Source organism: Ambystoma mexicanum, chromosome 9 (genome assembly GCF_040938575.1).
Source record: "Ambystoma mexicanum isolate Mex_15411 chromosome 9, UKY_AmexF1_1, whole genome shotgun sequence".
Classification (NCBI taxonomy): Eukaryota; Metazoa; Chordata; class Amphibia; order Caudata; family Ambystomatidae; genus Ambystoma; species Ambystoma mexicanum.
The window spans coordinates 630729634-630753532 of NC_090931.1; the positions used below are offsets into that span (position 1 = coordinate 630729634).

The window sequence follows — 23899 nt, forward strand, 5'->3', positions numbered from 1 at the left end:
AATAAATTAACAGGGGTGTGGGAAGAATCCGGGAGCAATAAAACCTAGCAAGCGCAGAGGTCCATAAGGTCCTCCACAATCATGTACAGGGTCCAAAACATACAACCCAACCCTAGTGTATGTGGAAGGTCAGCACCTAATGCATATGTTGCGTATGGGATAAAAAGGGAAACAAGTTTTACCAGTAGAAAAATAAATCCTCAACACCTAAATCACTACTTCACATTAATTTTTAAAATCACTGGGACATAAAATACATTAAAGTCATAGAGAGGATGAGAATTGTACACCATAGCCATATACTCCCAAGAATTGGTACAACATTTTAAACACAATTAGCTTCCTTACACATTTCAGAATGAAAAATTTAATATTTTCATAATTGGGTGCCGTGTTTGAAGTACATTCCCCATAACAGAAACACAGGGTATGACCAAGAATGAATATAAAATCAGAGATTACAAATACAAAACGTAGTCCCACGTTCACTGGAATCCTTGGTGACACAACATTATCCGCGACAGGCAAGGACTGACAAATTCATCACATCTCCCTTACAGGGAGCCACCACCTGTGAGGCTGGGGGGAGGGGGGGTGTGCCTGCTAAACAAGACCATCACTAGAGGTCTGGGAAAGCAGGACCTCTCTGGGAGTGGCTCCACTCTAGGGGACACTTACTCGCATTCCTGTAAGGAACTCCCTATAAGGAATACTTTTGCAGCATATATAGGAGTGAGAAAGACAACTGTTCCTTCTGTCTTGCATTCCAACCCTTTGCCATTACTCCCATATAGTTGGCTCAAGGTAATGCTACAATCCCCTTGAACTCGGGAGCTGAAGAAAAAACACCACGCCACGGCGGCAATAAAAATAAGAGAAATCATTTATGGAGGAAGAATCCTTCTGTAGCGCAAACATCCTGGCAGGGCGGAGCCACGCTACACCCGCAGTAGTATGGGGAACAGAAGAGGCGAAGCGCCAGAAGGCTGGCACTGAGAAGGGTTACATTACTGAGCCGGATACTGAGGAAGAACCGTCTTACCTGGTGGCATGACCACACTGCACCCGTGGTGGTCTGGGACCCAAGAACCGTTGCCAAGAACAGGGAACAGAGGAAAGAATCCTCTGCTCTCTGAGCGAGGATCAAAGAGACTGCCAAGACGGACAGGAAAAGGAGACGCCAACTATGCAGGTGACACCCAGATACTTATCCCACTAACCGGAAACTACGACGTGGACAACGAGCGGCTAAACAAAGTCTACCTCGTCATTCAGGCATGGATGGCTACCCACAGCCTGTGCCTGAATGACAAGACCGAAAATTCTTATACTTGGTGCCCCCACTCAACTGAATAAACTAAACTCCAACTACACTGCGTTCAATATTGACGGCAATATGATTACGACTGCTAAGGAAACCAAAACCTTAGGCTTTCACCTAGACTGGGCCCTACACTTTAAGAAGCAAGCCAACGCCGTTGCTTCAGCGACAGCTTACACTTGCAAATTGATCCATGCTTGCAAAAACTACCTCTCCACCAATAGCCGCATGATTTTGGCACGAGCCCTAATCTTATCGAAACTTCATTATTGCAATGCTTTGTATGCAGGGGCTAACAAAAAAGTTCTAATCAAACTCCAAACCTTACAGAACAATGCCCTAAGAACTGCATTGGGCATCCCAAGAAAGGACCACATCTCAGAAACGAGAAGAAACCATGAATGGCTTTCGATCCAGGATAGAATATACTTTAAACTGGTCTCTATCTCCCACAAATGTCCTCATGAGGCCGCCCCTAAATACCTTATAGACAAAATTGTTCCCAAAATATCTGCCAGACTCAAAAGATCAGCTAACTCCTGCCTCATTGTTGCACCACGCTACAATCCCAATGGAGCTGGAGGCACTAGCTTCCCAGTGCAAGCAGCCCAGGCATGGAATGCCCTCCCTCTTAACCTGTGCATTGACTAACCTTCAGAGCTTCAGGTCCAACACCAAAAAATGGCTCTTTTCCAAGGACAGTGTATTCGAAATGTACTATCTGACTGCCCACAAGTAACTTACTAGGCTGTCTGGTCCCACCTCCCCCTTCTGAACCGGCTCACGCCTAGTAAGTTATGCATTGCATCGATATGTCTGTTTTTCACTTGTTCTGCATATTATCTATAACTGTCGATTCTGTAATAATGGCTGTTGATACTGTACCATTAAATGTATATGCCTAAAGCTGTTTTATACAGCGCCTGGATGCCTTTTGGTGCGGTGCGCTCTAGAAAAACAAACACTCCTGAAGGCAGGGAAGGTACCAGGATTGCCCAGAGTGGAGGGTGGAGAGTGGAATTAAACAAAGAGTACGACGTGATCCAGAAGTCCAAAAGGGGCCTGGGAAGCCCTAAAGATGCAATGCAGTGTTAGCAAAATGGAACCGGAAAGGTTCAATCTGTACAAGGCCTACTATTAGGGGAACAAAAAGGTCCTAGTTGGTGGAAACGGACTAAGGGTGTAGCCCCCACCGTCCCCTTCAAGAACTTGAGGCAGTTGGTTTATACAAAGACTAGCACATTTTGCTCACAGACGAAAACTTCTCCTTTATGAGCTGGTAAGAACAAACATTTTGTCCTATGCCCAGTACTTGGGAGAGGTCCAACTATCACTGGACAGACGAAGCAAGAGCTGGGAGGCTATGGCTCTGGCTCATTTTCTGATGTTTGTCTATAGCGGGAGGGCTACTTTTTGGTTTTTGACAATTGACGAGCACACTTAATATATTGTGAAGGCAGGGAAATCCTGCGTACGGATAGGCCTTCTCCTTTTGCAGTTAAATAAAACCCTTGAAATGTTAACCCCGAGTTTGACTCCATCTGGTCCACTACAGTACCCCCACAGAAAGTTCACAGTTCCACTAGAATTAATGGAAAGGAAACAGTAATAGGGCCATCTTATATAGCAACGGCAGATCCGTTTTACCCAATAGATGCATATTTTGCAACGAGCCATCCCAGGGCAGGCCAGAGGAGACTGCAAATAGTTGTTCCAGGGGTCAGAATATGGACCCAGAGCCCCAGAGGAAGATAGAGCAGAACAGGAGGGACATTCCCCAATAGGAGTCTATGGGCATCAAAGCAATGACGACTCCTAGAAATCTCTACCCTTGACCAGACAGACAAATTAGGGTAGCTCTAATAATCTCCCACCCCAAGAACCAGGTTGGCAGTTTCGGCAAAAAAAAAAGTCTCCAGCAGCACGAAACAAACTATTGATTAAACTGCTTTTTTCGAGAGGTGCAGTTTTCAAGATTCGGTTGCTAGGGACTTGCACCCCAGGACAACAAGGATCTCACGACTCAGGAACAAGGGCTCTTCCCAGGACCTCTATGATCAATCCCAAATTATAGATTTCAGCGAGGACCACCCCAGGAAGACGTAGGAAGCCGCAAAAACTGCTTCCATTAGCTCAAAGAACAAAAGATGGCAACAGCACAGTAGCAAATTGTACTCGGATGTGAGGCAATGGCTGTGGGTATACTTGGGCATAACAAGATGATAATCTGTGGATGTATGAAGTCTCCCTCATGTATCTGCACACCAGCAGCAAAGCACAGCCAATCATAAATTATGGTGGGATGCAATAACAGCAGGGAAAACTGTTCCAAAGTGGATGGCCCGACCCAGCAGATGTGAGGTGTCACCAGGAGTCTTCAGAAAGCACGGGCTCTACCTCTAGTGGCAAGAAAACACAATGTTGAATATGCCCATCCACTACATAAGCAAGATTTGTCAAGTAAGGGTTTCAAAAATAGTAAAAACAAATGCGAAAAACCAAACTTAAATACCTTAGCACAAAGGGGATATCTAAAGGAAAGTCAGGCATCACTAAAAGGGGCTGGGGGCAAAGGGTCAGATGATCAATCACACTGGATGGTCAGTAGGACTGCCACTTTGACTATACCCCTCATCTTGTGGGGGACTGGCTAAGTCCTATACAAACCTAAAACATAGGACCAATATCGAGGCTGCCAAGTTGGACTCACAACAAACCCATGTCATCAAAGCACAAATTGTAATGCTAACTCTTGGTCACCTAGACAAAGGAAAGCCCTGAAACGCAATGGCAGAGCAGGATTTAAAAAAAAACATTGCAACCCCAATGGCCATCAAAAAGGTGCATTGGGCCGCCAATGCGTTACAAAGGCATGCACCCTTGGGGAAGCCAAAACAGAACTATAGAGGACACCAACCCACTCACTAAACCTATGTAGGTTGATAAAATCATCCTCTGACAAAAATGGGTGCCCGAGAGGCACCCCTGGTACTGGGCAACTTACGGGCAACCAAATACCATACACTTTATATAAGTTAACAAGCATTGGAAATTACAACAGTTTGGGCTTTGGTGTAGGCATGGTAAAGGCACTTGCTAGGCACTGCCTTAGTGGCATTAAGTGGCCATTGAAGGTAGCAGGTGAGGAAATGGTGCCAGTATCTGGGCATCAAATAGCAGTGCTTGGAAAATGCCTAATACTTATAAACAAGACAAAAACAGTTGGCTTTGACACTGCGCTTGTTTTAACAGGACTGCAATGAAGAGCATGCATAGTGCTTATAGAGTAGATGAAGGCAGACCTGATGAAGAGATTTTTTTATATATGAATAAACAGAGCAACAGGGTAGGAAAGGAGGCAACCTCTAGTGTGGCAAGATCTACAAGTGTATCAGTGTGCAAAAAGGCTGAAAGAAGTCCATAAATAGAAAGACTATCAATTTTTTATTCCTTAAATATTAAAAGCCAAAAGATGGCTGTGGTACATACAAAAATGCAGCTGCACAACATACAAGCATAGAAGCACAGACTAAATCACAGTAAAAATACAGTGTGAACAATTACAGATGTGTGCAAGATATGAAAAAAGTGACTGGTTTACTCATGAGGTAGAACAAGGCTGTAATATACAACGCCTGAACAGTAAGTAAAATCTATAATTTAAGATCTTCAGGAGTTATAATGACTAAGTAATGACACTAAGTTTTACACAAGCCTTTGCAATTTAGCAGAGGCTTAAGTTCGCCATGTTTCTGTTCATAATCCGTAAGGTGGTGAACATTCCTCAGGAGCTGTCTAGTTGGGTTACTTATAAAACTGGGAATATAAACAAATATGGCACCCTTAATTCTTTCTGGATGTAACTGAGCTTTTGTCTCTTGGAGACACTTGACGTCTTCCCCACTCCGGGGGTGGTGGGGTAGTGGTATAGAGGTTTCACAGGAAGGACATCCGTAGTTGTACAAGGACCGTGAAAAATCAGAAAGTTACCAGTGGACCAAAACAGAGGCACTAAGCAAGGAAAGGAAAAATGCTGTACTTGCCTCGTGTAAAATTCCTGTACTTTTAAGACCAGGAATCCAACTTTAATAGCAATACATTGGGGGTACCATTGATGTCTGCAGAGGGAAAGTTGATAAAAGAAAAACATTCCTGCCAATGGAGGGGAAAAATGCAATCTTGGAAGGGCAGCAACAGAGACAAGCATTGCGTGAAGCATGTAAACATCATTCATGTTAATTACTTAATGTGTAGTATTTCAGAAAAACCAAAAAGGGGCAAACCTTATTTTATGCAGCGTGCCTCCCGAAATGTCCTCCTCCACTCCATGCCCCCAATCAACAGAACACACTTTATGCAGTATTTAAACTGCGGTGTCCTTGCTGTATACAAAGGTCCACAATGTTGCCACACAACTGCTCACACAGTACACCTCATGCATAGTTTCCATAGCTGTGATTTAACTGCCCACAGGCAGAAAACAGATCTATGTAGTGTCAGATTTAGCCGATATAAAACACACATTCAATTTACCATAGCATTTTTACAATTAACTTCTTTTCTATATTGCAATTAAGTCAACACTTATGCTTCAGACAGTTCAACATTCAGTCTCCCTCCGTAGAAATGAATTTTTGTTCCATTATTGCCAATGCAATGGCCATCCAGAAGGGAGTCCTTGCTGCCCCGCTTCATATATTATCCCACTCAACACCACCAGCATCTCCTTCAAAAACAATGCTCTCCTACCTGGAACCGCTCAGGCATATCTGTGGACCGAATCTCATTATCCTGGTCCGTAAGATGGCTGCTCTCCAGCTCGCTGGGTTCGTAAATTTCAAAGATGCTGCGGGTGCTGACTCGTTTTTTAGCAGCCTTCTTGGGTCGGACACGCGTTTCCCCTTCAGCATCTTCCTCCTCAAATCCATAGTCTTCTTCTACCTCTTCCTCCTCATCCTCGTTGTACTTCCCAAATTCATCGAAGTCAAAATCTACGCCAAAGATCTCCTGTGCTTCTTGCAAGGCACTAGAAATATTTATAAGCAAATAAGATTGGCATGTTAAAATCAAGTTTTTTTTCTGGTTACTAAATAGATGTAAGCGATCCAGCTTTTAAGGTTAAAGTTTTTGTATAGCACATAGCTGTCATTGGAATGACTTCAGTGCTTTACCACTGCCTCAAAATGTGGTTGCTGCATGTTAGGGAGAATGTTCATTTTAGTGCTTAATTCCTCCCACCTTAGAGACCCCCAGCTCTTTTGATGGACTTTAGGACTTTTTAATTTTAACCCTGGCGTGAGTGAGCCCTTTTTCTCACTCATGTGTTTTGACCTGATTTGGATTATGTGTTTCCTTTGTTTTTGGAGTCTGACAAACTCGATATACATCTACTTTTTGTATGGTGACACAGCACCTTCAGTGCAGTGTCGCAAAGAAATCCTTTAGATTTCTCCTAAGGTTAAAATACCATTTCTTGTGTGAACTACTGTTCCCAATAATATTAATGTGAAACTGACTTTACTTGCCTTTCCTCTTTGTGGGTCCAGCACACACCATCTTGTGTGGAGTGCTGGGGGGTTGCTTAGTAGCCCCTTGTCCTACCTACTCATGTAAAAAATGTTATGTTACCCTCACTACTTTAAATGTCTGGTGGCAGTGGTTTAATTTTCTCACCATTGTGCTTTTCTACAGCAGGCTGAATCCTCATCTGCAGTATTGAACCCACGGGTGACCATTTTGTCCATTTTTTTTTACGCCATTTTCTGTATGTGAGGTCTTTCTTGGGTTTTACTCTGTGCGCCAAGAAAGGTTTGAACAGTTTGTTCGTTTTGCCTTTGGCGGGCTTCAGTACTGAAAACAACCTCCAGCTCCAGTGTGTCTGGAAGGGCAGCAAGTGAGGGAGGTTCCCGAAACTCCCCTTTAGGAATACCTGAAGGCACCCAGTCTGGATTGGCTGGCTGGCTGCTGGCTATACTTTCAGGAAAGCCACGCTGATGTTTGAGTGACAGCTAGGCTGTGCATGAATAGGAGAAACCTCATTAAAAGGCAAAGGTTTTGGGACTAAAGGCAGAGTCAACCACTGGGAAGAACACCCGACGAAGATGCTGGTTAAGAAGCTCGCTGCATCCTCCTGGACTTTTGAATTGCGCTGCAAAGCCCTGCTGCTGTGCTGAAACTCCTTTTTCTAAATCGACAAGAGAAGCTCCAAAAGGGAAGACTTCTTCCCTTCGGTTAGTGGGACCAACTAGCCCCCAAACTAACTCCACTGGACCATCTTCCCCGACTGGCTGTACTTCTTTGCTGCTGCAGGAACAGAGTGCCAGGGGTCGAGAAATCCATAGTCGAGTGCAACGTCTGCAAAACGGCCACAAGCTCCAGGAGTCTCCCCAGGACCCTCTAGAAGCAGGACGACCAGAGCTCGAGCCCCATCACCAGAGTGCAGGAAATCTGCGGTTGTGCCGTTTACCGAGTGCTGAAACCGTGAAGTGCAGCTGATCTGAAAAGAGCCCATAGCTGCCGCTGACTTCATAATTGCTGCCGCAGGAGTTCTCAAGACGTTCTCCCACTTGTCCCCACAACGGAGGCCCAGGAACCCAGGATCTGCATCACTGCAGCCAACCCGGAAGCCAGCTGGACCACTCTTCTAACCAAAAGTACTGTTCCGACTTGGGGTACTTACCTCAGTGTCTTTAGCTTTGCTCTTCTCAGTTGAGACTTGCAGTAGCTACTTTGCTAGAGTTCATTTCAGCTCTACCCAACAGCTTGTGACCCCTACAGTGATTTTCCTTCAACAAACTAACTTTGTGCAAGATTTATCTAAGAAGTGCCTCAGCTCCATAGCCTGTGCTCCAATTGACTTTGGCTGTCCTGGCTCCCTGCATCTTCTAGTCCACTTGACTGATATTTACTGTCCCTCCGAGGTGATAACTTGGTTTTAAACTATTATTGCTGAGAAAGGTTTTTGCCTAGACTTCATTGGAACATGCAAGTGCTTACATGCTCTGAGAAACATTTTAACCTTTTTTCCTTCCCTTAATCTTTCCTTTCTACAAACCTCCGTATCTACAAAGTGTACTAGTAATATATAAATGCCATTACTGTCACTTCAGGGTGTAGGAAGTGTGTAAAAAGTATCTCTAAAAAGTATCTACTAGCTTTGTGTTGATTCTGACCTTTTTCCCCACTTGCACATACATTTTTATTGGATTTGAACAGGGTTTCTCTTGGTTTTGGAGTCTGCCAAACTCCATAGGCGTCATCTTTTTTACATTGCGACACCCAGCAACCGGAGTGCAGTGTCACAGAGAAGTCCATTGGATTTCTGCTAAGGTTTAATTTTCTTCTCTTGGATAACTACTGTTTCCAAGAGTATTCAAGTGAAATTGAATTTACTTACATTTTACTCTTTATAGACCCAGAACACTATCTTACAATAGGGTGCTGAAGGAGTTACTTAGTATCCCCTTTGTCCATCTTCTCATGTAACAATTTTATGTTACCCTTCCTAGAATTAATGGCTGGTGGCAGTGGCTTACTTTTTACTACCATTGAGTGTTTTTACCCAATGGCCCCAATCATCTTTTCTCGCCATTTCTTGTTGGAAAGGTCCTTCTTGAGATTTACTCTGCATGCCAAACTAGGTTTTGTCCCTTTGTTTTGTCTTTGGCGGGATTCACTGGTAAAGCCTGCCTCTGGCTTTAGCGTGTCTGGCAGGTCAGGAAGCAAGGGAGGTTCCCGAAACTCACTGTTCTTAGTGTCCTTGGTTACAGGAATGCAACCAAAGGTGATTGGCCGGCAGGCTGTCTTTGGAGGACAGCCACCCTGCTGTGTGAGTGACCGCTAGGCTGCAAATTAATGGGAACGACTTGCATAAAAGGCGAGGTCTTTTGCAAGGAAGGCAGAGTCGACCACACTGGACGAAGGTATCCGAAGAAGAACTTGGAAGAGAAGCTTGCTGCAACTCCTGGGCCGTTGGTTTGCCCGGTGAAGCCCTGCGTCAGTACTGAAGCTCCGAAATCACTACGACAAGAGAAACCGTACAAAGGACAACCTCTCCCCTTGGGTTGGGGGGGGGGGGGGGACAAATCGACCCCGACTAACTCGACTGGAACCCCTCTCTCTGCTGGCAGTACTTCCATTGCTGCTGCAGGAACCAAGCACCAGGGGACAGGAACACCAGAATAGAGTGCATTGTTTTTAAGCAGGACCCGAGCTCCAGGAAGATCTTCCAGACTCCCTCGAAGCAGGACTGACCGAGCCTGAGCTCAACAGAGTGCTGGACCCCAGAAGCAAGGAAAGTCCACAGGTTGTCCAAGAACTAAGTTGGTGCTATTCGCGAGAAGCTTAAACCGCAAAGTGAGGCTGATCTGAAATTTGCCCATTGCTGCCGCTGACCTTCAAACTGTAGCGCAATAGTCCCCAGATGTCCTCCCTCTTGTCCCCATCACTGAGGCCCAGAAACAACAGGATCTACAACAGGAACAGAAGCCAGCTGGAAGCATTTCTTCAGACATAAGGTACTGTGAATTAAGGGGTACTTACCTCATCTGTGTAGCTTGCTTGCTTCTCAGTTGAGACTTGCATTGGCTGCCCTTGCAGAGTTGCTTCCATCTTTGCCTCTCACAAGCCTCCCAGCTTGTGGCCCAACATAGATTTCTTTTTCAACAAAACCCTATAACATTATGCAAGACATTTACTTACCTTCAAGGAGTGCCTCAGCTCCCCTAGACTTCGTTCAATTGACATTGGCTGTCCTGGCGCCCTGAAGACTCTAACCTCGGACTGTTAACTATCCCTCCAAAAGGTCATACACACCTTACTTGTATAGCTGGGAAAGGGTTAATCTACATTGCATTGGGGGGTTAAAAAGTGCTTACCTGTTTGAGAAACTTGTTAACTATTGTTTCCAACACTAACCTTTTCCTTTTTGCCACAACTTCAGTATTACAGTTAAAGGGCAACAAGTGATATAACTTTTTTTGTACACAGTATCCTAGTTATTGAAGTCACCTGAGGGTGTAGGAATTGTGTGCCATCCCAAAAGAGGATCTACTTACTTTACTGAATGAGTGTATTTTGAAGTGTTTTAACTGTTGCATATTGCTCCCTTCTGAAGTCTTATTTTAAAACTGTTAAATTAATAAATAATTATTCAAACAAGAAACCTGGAGTATAAGTTATTTGAATACCTGTCACTGTGAAACTATGTCACACAACCCTCCAGCTCACATTGAGCCCTCTTGAGATAAGCCTGGCTGCTCAGTCACTCCACCAACGTGTGTAGTACAGACTTAATACCATAGGTTGGGTTACCTATTGCCAAGAGGACAAGGCTGGTGTAGTCTCCCACAAGGTTACTACATACAATCTTGCCTAACACATTATACTTAAGGTAAGTCTCCTTTATTGTCACTGGTATAACTTTACAGGCAGTTAAATTGGCAATACCAGCACCACCACCTAGGCTAATCCTCACTCTTGCTTGCTTCTCATTAACTGTCCCCAATGGAACGCTTACACTCAAACTAGCCTCAATTTTCTACACTGAACGATTGGTGACATCAAATGCCTTTGCAGGTGCCCACTACACTAGACTTCAGTTTCTTTCCTGTTAACCACGATAGGCTGGCCTCTCAGAACCCACCCATAGGATTGATTCTAAAACTCCATCTCAACCAAAATCTCAGTTCTAGAAGCCAATGATGCTTGTCACTTTTCAGAATTACACTTTTTTTTGTATTCCCACAAGCTGTAGAATTGTTCGAATAAGTCATTGACCAGAAGTTCCAGTCTTCTCACTCTAAAGCAGGTTTCCACAATCCACCCTGCTGTACTTACGTGTCCGTGTACCCTTGAATCTTCTTCCTCCACTTCTGCTTCTTTAGAGGCTGTCCATCGTCGTCTACAATGAAGTCGTCTATGTCTGGAGACCAGTCAGAGACAAGTAATGGGAAAAAGCACAAGAAGAAGCGTAAGAGGAAAATCCAGAAAGGGAAAAAATGCCAAAGTAACTCTGAAAACAACTTGGACGATAGCATGTGCTAATCTGCAAAAACAGTCCTAGAGTTTCAGCCAACCCAACCCAAATCAATACCAACCATAACTTTCGGATGCACCCATTTATTAAAGTATTGTTTTATTTATTTGTTTTATTTGTGTTGGTCTTACAAAACATACAAATTTCAGGTTTTATTTATTAAATAAGGAGTAGCGAAATGTGCCACTGGTCAAACCTTAATTAGGTCACAGGATACTATCCCTAGGAAGGCAAACTTAACCTTTCATCCTACTATGGTTTAAACAAGTAACAATATATTAAACAATAACACCACATACTATGTTTAGTACATTCTATTTGCATTAGGCAATATATCAAGTCAATTACAGTAGATTTCACAAACTCTGTGTGAGGGGCAAAGGGTGCAGTGTTGGGGGGGCACATTTAAATGGCAGTTTGGGATACAATTTGATTTAAGTGGTTCATTCCAGATTGTGGATGTATTACCTTTGTGTCAACCCCCCCACTCCTCCCAGGATACACTGGCCATTTAAATTGGGCATGCCACTTGTTACAGCCCAATACATATCTCCCTATTCCTAGGGTCCAGATAGATCACCCTACTTGGCTTAGACAGTATTTCTATTGGACTGCCTGACTTTCTAAGGGATAGAAAGTCAAGGTAACCCCACCAGAATAATTTAAGTGGTTAAGAACACAGGAAATTCTGACACAATATAAATCTGTAAATATTTTGGTTAAGGCGGAACTCCATTATTTGGGGTTCTTCCAAATAATTGTTTTCTCTCTTTGCTTTTCTAGGATATGACTTATTTTTGTGGTCAAATGGACTTCCCCTTAAATCCCCACTACAACCCTTTTTACCAGACACCAACACCTTTGAGTTATTTAGGGGTTAAAGTGTATGAAAGAACTCTAGTTCCTTTAACCATTTCCTGCTCATCCCCCTGTCAGGATCAGGTAGCGGCTGCCTTCCCCTGGCCACATGGGAGGAGAACATAGGCTGGGGAATAGGGTGGGGGGGGGGGGGGCTTGCTTGCAGGGGAGGAGAATCAGTGATGATGCTGCAGGATTCATCACAGGGTCCTCCAGCTTTGATGCAATTTCTCCTGGAGCTTCTGGTTCTTCAAGTAACCTATGGATCGCTCGTGGCGATTCTCCTCTAGGGGCTTGTGGTGTAGTGCTTCCCTTCCCTCTCATCTGTTGTCCTTAGGTCTGTTGGAAGTGGCTATAGTTTAAGGTCATGGTCCTCTTGATGATTCGTCCTAGGTTTTTCTGTCTTTGTCTTGCTTTGTATACGGTCTTTGGTCGTAGTGCAGCTGCCTCCCGGTTAGTCATTTAGTATGTCGTGGGATATTTTCCTGAGGGTTTTTCCCATTGATTGCTTGGTGTGGATCTGGGTCTCTTTCTACTTTTATCGATGTTTTAGTTGTGTGCGTGCTCCTGTGGCTGGTCTTTCTAGTTATCACGTGAAGAGCCAGGTTTTGAGTAGTTTCCTGAATAGTAGGTGGTTTCTTGTGTTACGCATGTTCTCTCGAAGATTGTTCCAGGTTTTCGGGGCTTGGTGAGAGAAGGAGGATCCTCCAATGTTTTCTTTTGTTGTAGGGTTTCAGTTCCAAGCGGATGTCAATGCTTGATCTGAGCGTTCTTGTCAGATGCAGTTTGTCAGCGCATTCGTTGTGTACTGCTCTGTGCGTGATGCACATTGTTTTGAATTTTATTTGTTGTTTTATTGGTAGCCAATGTAGTGTTTTCAGCGCTGGTGTGGTGCGTTCTCTTCGGGGTAGTTTCAGAAGCAGTCTGGCTGGTGCATTTTGAATGCGTTGTAGTTTTTTTTTTTACGTTGTTCCGGCATAACTATAGGTGTTACACCGTTCCTGCGATGGCAGGTTAGACTTAATTGGTCTATGTGGAGGCATGTTACGTGGGAACTCCAAGATGGCTAGAGAGAACTGTTACAAACACAGTTGCAGACGTGCTTGACGGATCACGTGACCTCACTTAAGGAACACGGAACACTGCTTCGGTGCGTCGCTTCTGCTGATTGTGATGCTCCGTAAGTTCGCTGATACCCCATTTACCAGTGTTTGTACTTTAGCGAATACACTCTGACTCTCCCTTCTGGCTACCTTTCTTTCCATTATAGAAATCTGTCACGTCTGTCTCCCTGCGGTTCACTCCCTTCTCGTGTACCCGAGTCTCTCTCTTCCCTCCGAGCTGTGCTTCCTGTTCGAGTCACATTCCCGAAACAGAAAAGAAATCTGTCGCGGGGCAGTAAGTTCCTTTCGCTACGTTGGACACTCACTTTCCCTCTTCCCTTTTGTGCCATTACTAACATTCCTTCCCTTGCTAGGAACTACACTCTCCCCTTCGATACACCTCACTACCAACTCCCAGGATCGGTCAGCACGAAGGATTTAATCCCTGCCAAATCGGTCTTCAGTAAGTGCAGATCCCTTCCATAGGACTTCCATATGTAGACCTCCCACGCTATCTGATGGTTATCCTTTTCTCGTCCTGTAGGACTCTCCCAGCCATGAGAAGAGCCATTAAACCAAGAAGACCGGTCCAGGACGTCCAGGGCTTTTTCCCCCCCAGAGGGTTTCCCTGGGGTTCGTGCTTTCCCTCACTGGTACTCTGATTTCTGGTGATCAGGGAGGGCAGGGACTCCCGGGTGATTCTTGCATTCTGCAATTGTTGCTCCAGACGGTTTGCTGTCGGGTCAGGTTAGTGTCTATTAACTTGCCAAAATATTGTACTGTCAGTAGTTCATAGACGTTGATATTGTAACAATAGGCTGTTCGCATAGTCTACTCGGGACATGACTGGCTAAGGGATGAAGTGGTTTTCGCCTCCATTTTTTGTGTTGATCATTATTTCTGTTTTGCCTGGGTTGATTTTGAGGCAGTGGAGTTCATCCAGAGGAATACATTGTGCAGGCAGTTTTCTAGCGTTGAGTTTATTTCTGGGTAGTCTTGTATTTTGAAGATTTGTGTATCTATCGTCAGCATGGTTGTAGCAGGCAAGGACATGGCTTTTGATGATACTGATAAGTAGATACAGGTAGATGTTGAATAGTAGCGGGGAGGAGGATTCTTGTGGTACTCCACAGGTAAAATCTCTCGGGCTAGATTTGAAGGGTTTCATCCATATGGTTTCCGTTCTGATTGTTAGGAAAGATTTGATCCATAGTAAGGCAGTGTGTTATTCCCAGCCCTTCCAATCTCGTTATGAGGGTGTTGTGGTGAACTGTGTCGAATGCTGCTGATAGGTCTAGGAGTATCAAGGCTGTGCTGTTGTCCGAGCCTGCGCTCATTTTTAGATCATCCCATATTGAGAGTAGAACGGATTCTGTTCCTCTCATTGGTCTGAAACCAACTTGTACCTGGTCTAGTAGGCTGTGGTCTTCTATGAAGTCTTGGGTCGCTTTTGTATATGCAAGTTTCGAGCAGTTTGGCTGTATAAAGGATGTTGGAGATGGATCTGTAGTTGGAGATGTCCTCCACGTTTCCCGCTGTATCTTTGAGTAGTGGCCTGATGTATGCTGTTTTGAAGGCTTGTGGCACTTTCCCAGTTGTGGAGGACGTTCCTGTGATATTCCAGGGGCGTTCCTTGTCTAAGAATCGATTTGTAGATGTATGGTGGGCAGGGGGTCTTCGGGAGACTGAGTTAATGCTTTCATTCACCAGTTTGACGAATGTCTCCACTGATATTTCAGGAAAGCCTCGTAGTTTGTTTGGGTGTTCTTCCTGGGTGTAGGTGGGGATCGTGGTCAGATCAGACAGTCTGCTTTGTATAGTTTGTTGGATGCTGGTGATTTTGTTTTTTAAGTGGTCTGCAAGGTCATTGCATAGTTTCGTGGACAGAGTAGGTGTGTTAGATCCCGGAGGGTTTTTGATTTCTTTTATGATTTTGAAGAGTTCTGTTTGGGTGTTTTGGTGCTTCGAAGATTCGGCTGTCGTAGTGTTTCTTCTTTGCTTTTTGCATTTCCTTTTTGTATGCGCTGTTGTGTTGGGTATCTGCTTAGCTGCATTAGGTATGGAGGTACAGCGTGATGTCATCCGGTGCGGTTACTAAAAGGGTACATTTACGTAGGGTGGTCCAAGTTCTTTATTCTGGAGGACCCATTTTAATAGACTGTATGCTGTCACAATCATCTGCAGTGTAATTTACCAGCATATCTGGATATCTATACCACCCGCAGCTCATCTGAATTGGACTTCTATGATCTTTTTTGCAGACTATCTTCATTTGAATAAAAATTGCCACTACGCCACACAAAGTGAAATGCATTACTTCTATAAAGTACTGTCCACCATGTGGGCATTTTAACGCAATATAGCACAAAACATATCTGAGGAGCAGCAACATAAAGTACCTTGTCTGACATCTTTTCCATCTTTATGAAGAAACCACAAATGAAGTCATCTAAGGTAGAAGATTAGTTAACTTCCAAAAGCAGCACAAATCATTAAAGGGGATTGTTATTCAGATACTAGACTAATATCTTGCAATACAAACAGTTCTAAAGTAAGTACACCGACAAGTTAATTTACTTAGTAAATAAGAGTGAACCTAAGATTTGAACCTTATGAATGTGTTCCTGATGTAGGGAAATGTTCTCCAGAAACACGTCAAACTCCTTTTTATCACATATATAAATCTATTTTTGGAATAGTATGTTTGTTGAGAATAAATCAAATATCTATGAAATTGTTATATGCGAAGAGTTGTTATACGAGTTGCACCGTCTAATCGAAAAACTGTTGAAAAATTGTCCAATACTTATTAAATTGACAAATTGTTGAGTGACCTTGCTGTCAGTATATGAGGTGTGCAGGGGAAGGGAGTGTCCACCAATTGAGGACAGTTTATGTTATTGTTATTTCATATTAACGACTTTTAGTGCCAGAATCGTACTTTTCTCTCCTGCACCTGTTAAACATGAAGGGTTTCCACTACCCTCAAGTGCTCACTTTTGAATAAGGTGTGCGTTCCTTATATTTCCTTACACCATTACCAGAAAGTTCAGCCTTGTTCTGCGCACATTGCATACCTTTAAGAGACGTTTGCTTCTTTTGTCAGGTGAGGTAGCGCCCTATCTCTCCCTGACCCCCATCAAGTTCAGTGTTTATAGATCCCTTAGAGGGTTGTACAAACACTTCCATAACAGGTATTATATAACTGCAAACAAAAGAATGTCTTGGGCCTATTGGTTTGGAACAAGTTACTTACCTGTAACTGTTGTTCTCCAGCATGGGTCTGGCATGGATTCACATGCTCATGAATATTCCCCGTCGTCAGGCTGGGAATCCTCGGTAAAGAAAAAACCAGTATCAGTTTCGCTTCTGATCTGTCTTTCGTAGTAATAACCAATCACTGGTCTCTGCGTCATACTGACCACAGCCAATGACTGCCCTCTACCTAAGCCCCGCCTCTGGCAGCCATCTTCAGGTTTGGAAGCACGTGAAGTGGCAGTATGACCAAGTGAAGAGCCGCAGAGGGGTAGGCGGGAGGGTTCGCATGTGAATCCATGCCAGACCCATGCTGGAGAACAACAGTTACAGGTAAGTAACTTGTTCTTCTCCAGCATGGGGTCTGGCATGGATTCACATGCTCATGAATAAAGAATACATAGCAGTACACACATGCACAACCAGGGGAGGTGGCAAAGGCTCAACATTAAGCATTACATCAAACTCAACATTAAGCATCTTACCTCCTCACCAGGCTCACCTCAGGCGAACAGGTTGCGCAGCACTGCTTGGCCGACCCTGGACTCCTCCCTGGAGTCCCGATCGACGCAGTAGAATTTCGTGAAGGTGTGCGTCGACCTCCACGTAGCAGCCCTGCATATGTCCAGCAGGGGCACACCAGAAAGGAACGCCGTGGTAGCTGCGATCGCTCTGGTGGAATGGGCTCTCGGACGGCCAGGCAGCGGTCGGTTTGCCAACCGATGACAGTACATGATACAGCCGGAGAGCCATCTGGAAATGGAAGCCTTCGAGAGTGCCTTCCCCTGATTGACAGGTCCAAAATTCACAAAGAGTTGTGACGTCTTCCGAAAACACTTCGTGCGGTCCACGTAGAACTTTAGCGCTCTAGCCACATCCAGCGAGTGCAAAGTCCTCTCAGCCGGCGACGAAGGCGACGGGAAGAACACAGGCAACACCAAGGGTTCGTTGAGGTGGAAGTCCGACGGCACCTTGGGCATGAAGGAGGGGTGCGTCCTGAGCACTACCCTCGTGTCGTGAAAAGTGAAGTACGGGGCCTTGCAGGAAAGGGCCTGGATCTCTCCCACTCGTCGTGCGGAGGTGATGGCCACAAGAAACGCTGTTTTCCACGACAGAAACTTCAACGGGGCCGAGTGCAGAGGCTCGAACGGAGGTCCCATGAGCTTGGTCAGCACCACGTTGAGCTCCCACGCCGGGGCCGGAGCCTTCACCGGCGGGAACGATCTGAACAGTCCCTTCATGAACTCTTTCACCAGACGATGAGACCACAAGGACGTCCGCCCCGTGGTTCTGGTGTATCGGGAGATCGCAGCAAGATGAATCTTGATGGACGCGTGTGCCAGTCCAGCTTTGGCCAGCGTCAGCAGGTACGGCAGTACTTGGAGAGCCGTAATCCGTAGAGGGTTAATCTTCTGTGCGTGGCACCAGACAGAGAACCTCTTCCATTTGTGTCCGTAGCATTTCAGAGTCGAGGACGCCCTAGCCTTTGCCAAACTCTAGCGCTGCAGGAGCCAGGCCTGCAAGTTCAGCGACTTCGGGTCGTGGTGGAGGATGGCGCCTCCTTCCCTGGAGAGTAGGTCCGCGTCCCCCGGCAGCTTGATTGACGGGGACGCTGACAAGTCTAGAAGGTCCAGGAACCATATCTGCCTCGGCCACGCAGGTGCGACGAGGATCATCCTGCACCGTGACCTCTTGAGCTGGTTGATGAGCCGGATCAGCAGTGGCAATGGAGGGAACGCGTAAAGGAACAGGCCCTCCCAGGGGAACGAGAAAGCATCGCCCATGCTCCTCGCCTGGGGAAACCTGCTGGCGAACCTCCGGCACTTGGAGTTCGTCGCCGTCGCGAACAGGTCGATCTGGGGTGTGCCCCACCGTCGGAAGAGGCGATCCACTAGATCCTGCCGTAGTTCCCACTCGTGGCACGAGCGCAGCTCCCTGCTGAGTGAGTCGGCGATGGTGCTTTTTATCCCTGCCAGATGAAACGGCACCAGAAATATCCTTTGGGCGACGGCCCAATGCCACAGGTCCTGCGCCTCCTTGGACAGTGCTGCGGACCTTGTTCTGCCCCGTTTCCTGATGTAAAACATGGTGGTGGTGTTGTCGGTGAAGATCCTCACCACCTTGCCCTTGAGGGACGGAAGGAAGGACCTGAGGGCCCAGAACACTGCACGGAGCTCCAGGACGTTGATATGTAGTGATTTCTCCGTCGGGAGCCAAAGGCCTCTTGCGTGCAGATTTTCGGTGTGCGCTCCCCACCCTTCCAGGGAGGCATCCGTGGTCACTGTCTCCTGGTGGGCTGGGGTCTGGAAGTCCATGCCCGCCGTCAGATGCGCGCGGGTGCCCCACCACCGGATCGCTCGTCGGAAACTCTCGTCGAGTGTGATCCTTTCCTCGAAGCTGCCCGTCGTTTGGATCCAGCGCGCGTCCAGGAACTCCTGCAACGGGCGCATCCGGAGCCTGCACAGGGGAATGAGGTAAATGCAGGAAGACATCATTCAGAGGAGGGACTTGATGGACCTCACCCTGGCCGCGTCGGCCACCAACATCCGTTGTACCTTGCCCAAGATGGCCCTGGTCCTCTCCTCTCCTCCGACGGGGAGGCCAGAAGGGACACTGTCGAGCCTCGCTCCCAGAAACAGTGCGTCTTGCGCGGGTACCAGGTGGGATTTGGCGTAGTTCACGGAGAATCCCAGGTCCGTGAGAAGCTGGACGGTCCTTGCCGTGTGGTCCACGGCAAGCTCCCTCGTCTTGGCTCGGATGAGCCAGTCGTCCAGGTAGGGGTAGACGTGGATCCCCTCTCAGCGCAGCTGCGCCGCCACCGGTGCAAGGCACTTGGTGAAAACCCTGGGTGCCGACCGTAGTCCGAAGGGGAGGGCTTTGAACTGGTAGTGACGCCCTTGGACCACGAACCTGAGAAATTTTCGGTGCCCCCTTTGGATGGGAATATGGAAGTAGGCATCCTCCAAATCCAACGACGACAGGAAGTCCCCTTCCTCCAGCTGACCCAGGACGTGCTGGAGGGTGACCATCCGGAACTTCTGAGCCTTGATGAACTTGTTCAGACGTCGCAGGTCTAGGATGGGGCGCCATCCTCCCGTCTTCTTCACGAGGAAGTATCTCGAGTAAACTCCGGAGCCCCGAAGCCTCTTTGGGACGAGTTCGATGGCGCCCTTCCTGAGCATCGCCTTTACCTCCAGGAGAAGCTGCGGGACGTGAAGCTCTTTCCTGGCCACGGGGGGGACGCGCGGGCACCTTCTTTGAAACTCGAGCGCGTGGCCCCGGGCTAAGGCGTCCAGCACCCAACGGTCGGTGGAGATTGACTCCCACATGCTGACGAAGCTCGCCAGCCGGCCTCCCACCGGGGTGCTTCGGTGGGGGCCCGACCCCACGGCCGGTTCAATCCTGTTTCGACGAGGCTTTGCTGCCTTGACCTCCTTGGCGACAACGGCGGGGTCCGCCCGACTTGCCTCGTCCCCTACAGGCCTCCTGAGACGACGAGCGGGCCGCTTGACGGTAGGTGGAGAACCCGCCGCCGGAACCTTTGGAGGCGCCCTTGCCTCCGCTGCTCCGAAAGGGCGGCCGTCGTCGTTGCAGAACCCCAAGGGCCCGGGCCGTCTCCGTGTCCGCTTTAATGGCCTGAAGGGAATCGTCCACTGTTTTCCCAAACAGGTTGTTCCCATCGAACGGCATGTCCAGGACTCTGGTCTGTACGTCTTGACGGAAGTCCGTAGCCTTGAGCCATCCACGCCACCTAAGGCACACGCCGTTGCCCAACTGGCGGAATCCCGTATCGGCGATGTCCGTCGCAATAGTGATGGCGTGGTCCGACGCCACCTCACCTTCCTGTAGGATCTCTAGGGCATCCGCCCTCTTGTCGTCCGGTAGGAAGTCCAGCAGGGGAGCCAGTTTGTACCATAGCTCCCTGTCGTAGCGGGCCACGATAGCCAAGGCGTTAGCCGCCTTAATAGTCGTCGCTGCAGACGAGATGACCCTGCGTCCCATAGAGTCCAATTTCTTTCCCTCGCCGTCCGGCGGGGAAGTCGATGTGGAGGCCGCACCCCCACCCCCCGCTTTCTTCCTGGCCGCCGCGGAGATGACGGAGTCCGGGGTAGGCTGCGCCCCGAGGCACAGGGGGGCCGCGTCCGGGACCCGGTACTTCTTTTCGTACCGGTCTCTTCTAGCTGGCGTCGTGGAAGGGTGCTTGAGGAGGGCGAGGCCCTCATCCCAAATGTCGTCCAGTAGAGGCACCGTGAGGACCGTCTTCCTCTTGGCCTCGCGCCGTTAATAAAGGAATCCTTCCTTTTTCTTCTCCTCAGGGCAGAGTTGGAAAAGTTCAGATGCCCTGCCGATCATGGAGGGAACGATCCAATCTTGTCGGGCGGAGAAGCCCTGGTGGGAGGTGACGACGGAAGATCCTCGTCGTAGACCTAGTCGTCCGTACCCGTCGCGGCTGTGTCAGTCCCCGTATCATCCCCTCGAGTCGTGGACGGGGAGGAGGGCTGGACGGGGCGCGACAGCTGAAAAGGAGGTGGAGGGTGAATCCTTCTTTTCTTGGGAGGAGGAACGCCAGAAGGTCCCGGTTCTGGTTTCCGCAACGGGAGTGGTTCCTCCGTTGGCAACGGTAGTCTCGTCCTTATCTCCGAGCACAAGGACTGTATAGCCAACAAAATGGCCGCCGAGTTGTCTTGCGGCGCTGGCAGAGGGGAATCCGACGGGCGATCAGGGGCCCCGTCGGCGCCCTCGACAATGTCGTCGTCACCTGCGTCGGGATCCATCCCGACGGGTCGGTCTTCTTCCACGCCGAGGCCGTGGCTTAAGACCTCGATCAGCTCTTCCTCCGAGTTTGAAGCCGAGTCTACGACGACATCCTGCCCCCCCTTTTTCTTCTCCGCCGGAGGTTTCACGGGGGTCCTATCGATGGGCATAAAGGAGGACTCCCTCCGAGGTGGCAGGGAGACTCTGGGCCCCGAGGTCACCACCACTGGCGCAGCCTCCACAGTCTGAGCCAGGGCCACCGCGACAGTCTCGATACAGGCCTTGGCCGGATGGATTAAGGCCTTCACCACCCTAGGTGCGCTCACCGCCTTATCCTTGAGGGGGGGGGGGTGACAATGCCTCGCGCCCCCTCCGATGGGCCCTTCGAGCTCGACCGGGGCCTCTCCAGGAGCTTCGCCGGGTGCTCGGCCTTCCTCTTACCCGACCCAGAGCGTTGGCTCGTGGTTGATGGTACCGGGGAGGGTGCGCCCTGCCTGGCGCCCGTAGAGCCCGACCGTTCGGCCCTCCCGGTGCCAGGGGACTCGCGGTGCTTGGCCTTGTGTTGGACCACCGTCGCCGGGGCGTCCTCAAAGGTCTTAGAAGACCGCTCGGATTTCTTCCTCTTCTTCTCGCCGGACGGGCTCTTCCCTTCCAGCCAGTTGGCGAGACGTTGATGGCGGTCCTTCATGGTCCGCTCCGACATGTTGCCGCAAAACGCACAGTCCTTCTCCACGTGCGTCTTGTCCTCATGTAAGCAGTAAAGACAAAAGGAGTGTTCGTCCTCCTTAAAGACGTTCTGCAGCTGGCATCCAGGGCAGACCCTGAACAGCTTTCCGGGCGAGCTTCCCTTCTCCTGGGCCATCTCCGGGATGGGCCTGAGAAACTTCTGGAGTCCTCCAAAAGCGTAGCTCGACGAAATCTTCACCCTTGAGGGGCGCAGACGAATCCGACACGGGTCCCCGTTGATCGGATGGAGAGTCGGTGGAGCTTGAGGCTCTTTTGACCGAAAAAAACAAAGTTTTTGAGAAAAAACGTGAAAAAATAGCACTAACGCTCGAGAGCAATAGCACGAGGATCCCAACACATGAACGTGCGGTAAAAATCTGAAGATGGCTGCCAGAGGCGGGGCTTAGGTAGAGGGCAGTCATTGGCTGTGGTCAGTATGACGCAGAGACCAGTGATTGGTTATTACTACGAAAGACAGATCAGAAGCGAAACTGATACTGGTTTTTTCTTTACCGAGGATTCCCAGCCTGACGACGGGGAATATTCATGAGCATGTGAATCCATGCCAGACCCCATGCTGGAGAACTACAGACAAACTTTTGTAAGGTTACAAAACTTTAGCTGTAAATATGTACCTTTGTTCTCCTTGGGGTGCTGGGCTAATACCGATTGAGTCCTTTAACTTTCAGGGGTACCTCTTAGCCCCCCTGTTAATGCATGAAGCTAAGAGAACATGTGGTTGTTTTGGGGATAGGTATATTATTCCCCAGAGAAACTGGTTGAAGGAGACCCGAATGCTCCTAACAGCAGAAAACCAAGAGGAAGCGGGTAGGACAGGAGGGATGCAGGAAGAGAAGATACTGAGAACCCACTATGTCTGAAATAACAAAATGAATTCCACTGCTACATTCTCACAGTAATGCAGCACATAAAGCAAGACATTCTGGTTCTTTGAGCATTCACTGAACACTTTTAGGGGCCTGCATACTTTATTTGGTGCACGTATGCTCCCTCACATTACGGCAGCTGTCTGGATCCTGCCTCAGCATATTCACAGACCAACATACTTCCTCCGAGCCCAATCACCACTAATCTAATGGCAGACCATACCAGACTCGTCATCCTCTTCCTCCTCCTCAGTGGGTGTAATGGTGGGCTCCTGGGGCTCAGGAGCTTCATCGCCTTCACCATCCTGGAAGATTTCATCCGCAATGGCCTCCTTGTCATGCTCCTCCCCAAGGTCTTCCTCCTCCTCCTCCTCATCATCCGACATCTTCCGTACACGACGGAATTTCTGTTGCTGTGAGATGAGAAAAAATAAGAAATGAGTCGCCAGACCCAGCATGCCTATCAATTTACTTGGTAATTTCAAAGAAACGACTTTACAAACGTGAGGCGATTTTAAATCGTGTAGTGCTGGTGATCTGTAGACTAAGGCTGTTTGACCATGTGCCTGAAGCAAGATCAACCAAACATTGGCTACCTATAGAGTCTCAGATTGAGATGACAGCCCTAATACAATTCAAGCACCCGTCCTATCCCACTTGGATGGGGGCAATGCACTCCTGGAATGCCTCCAGTCGTAGGCCCTTTTGCCCCTGAAATGTGTCGTACAAGCAGCCACACGCCTCAACAAGGGTCTATGCAGTTACAACCACATCACCCCGGCCATCATCGACCTTCACTGGCTCCCCACTGTAAGCACGAATCACCTTCAAGTCTTGCTGCATCATCTATAAGGCAGTCGCCCTCAAGTCACCCTGATACCTAGCAGAGAAACGCAGCATCTCCGGCAGACAGCACACCACCAGAAGCCAGGACACGTGCAGACTTGAAATCCGCCAC

The 23899-nt window shown here is 48.0% G+C and overlaps 1 protein-coding gene across 3 annotated transcripts in view; it reads right to left on the bottom strand.

Moving 5' to 3' along the window:
• Positions 1-23899, bottom strand: part of SUPT6H (SPT6 homolog, histone chaperone and transcription elongation factor) — a 1195112-nt gene that overhangs the window by 1066866 nt on the left and 104347 nt on the right. For all 3 annotated transcript variants that reach the window (XM_069615328.1, XM_069615329.1, XM_069615330.1), the window contains 3 exons: positions 23165-23354; positions 11159-11243; positions 6071-6347 (listed from right to left, as the gene is read on the bottom strand). In XM_069615328.1, coding sequence (XP_069471429.1) covers positions 6071-6347; positions 11159-11243; positions 23165-23354 — 552 coding nt within the window. The remainder of the gene's footprint in view (positions 1-6070; positions 6348-11158; positions 11244-23164; positions 23355-23899) is intronic.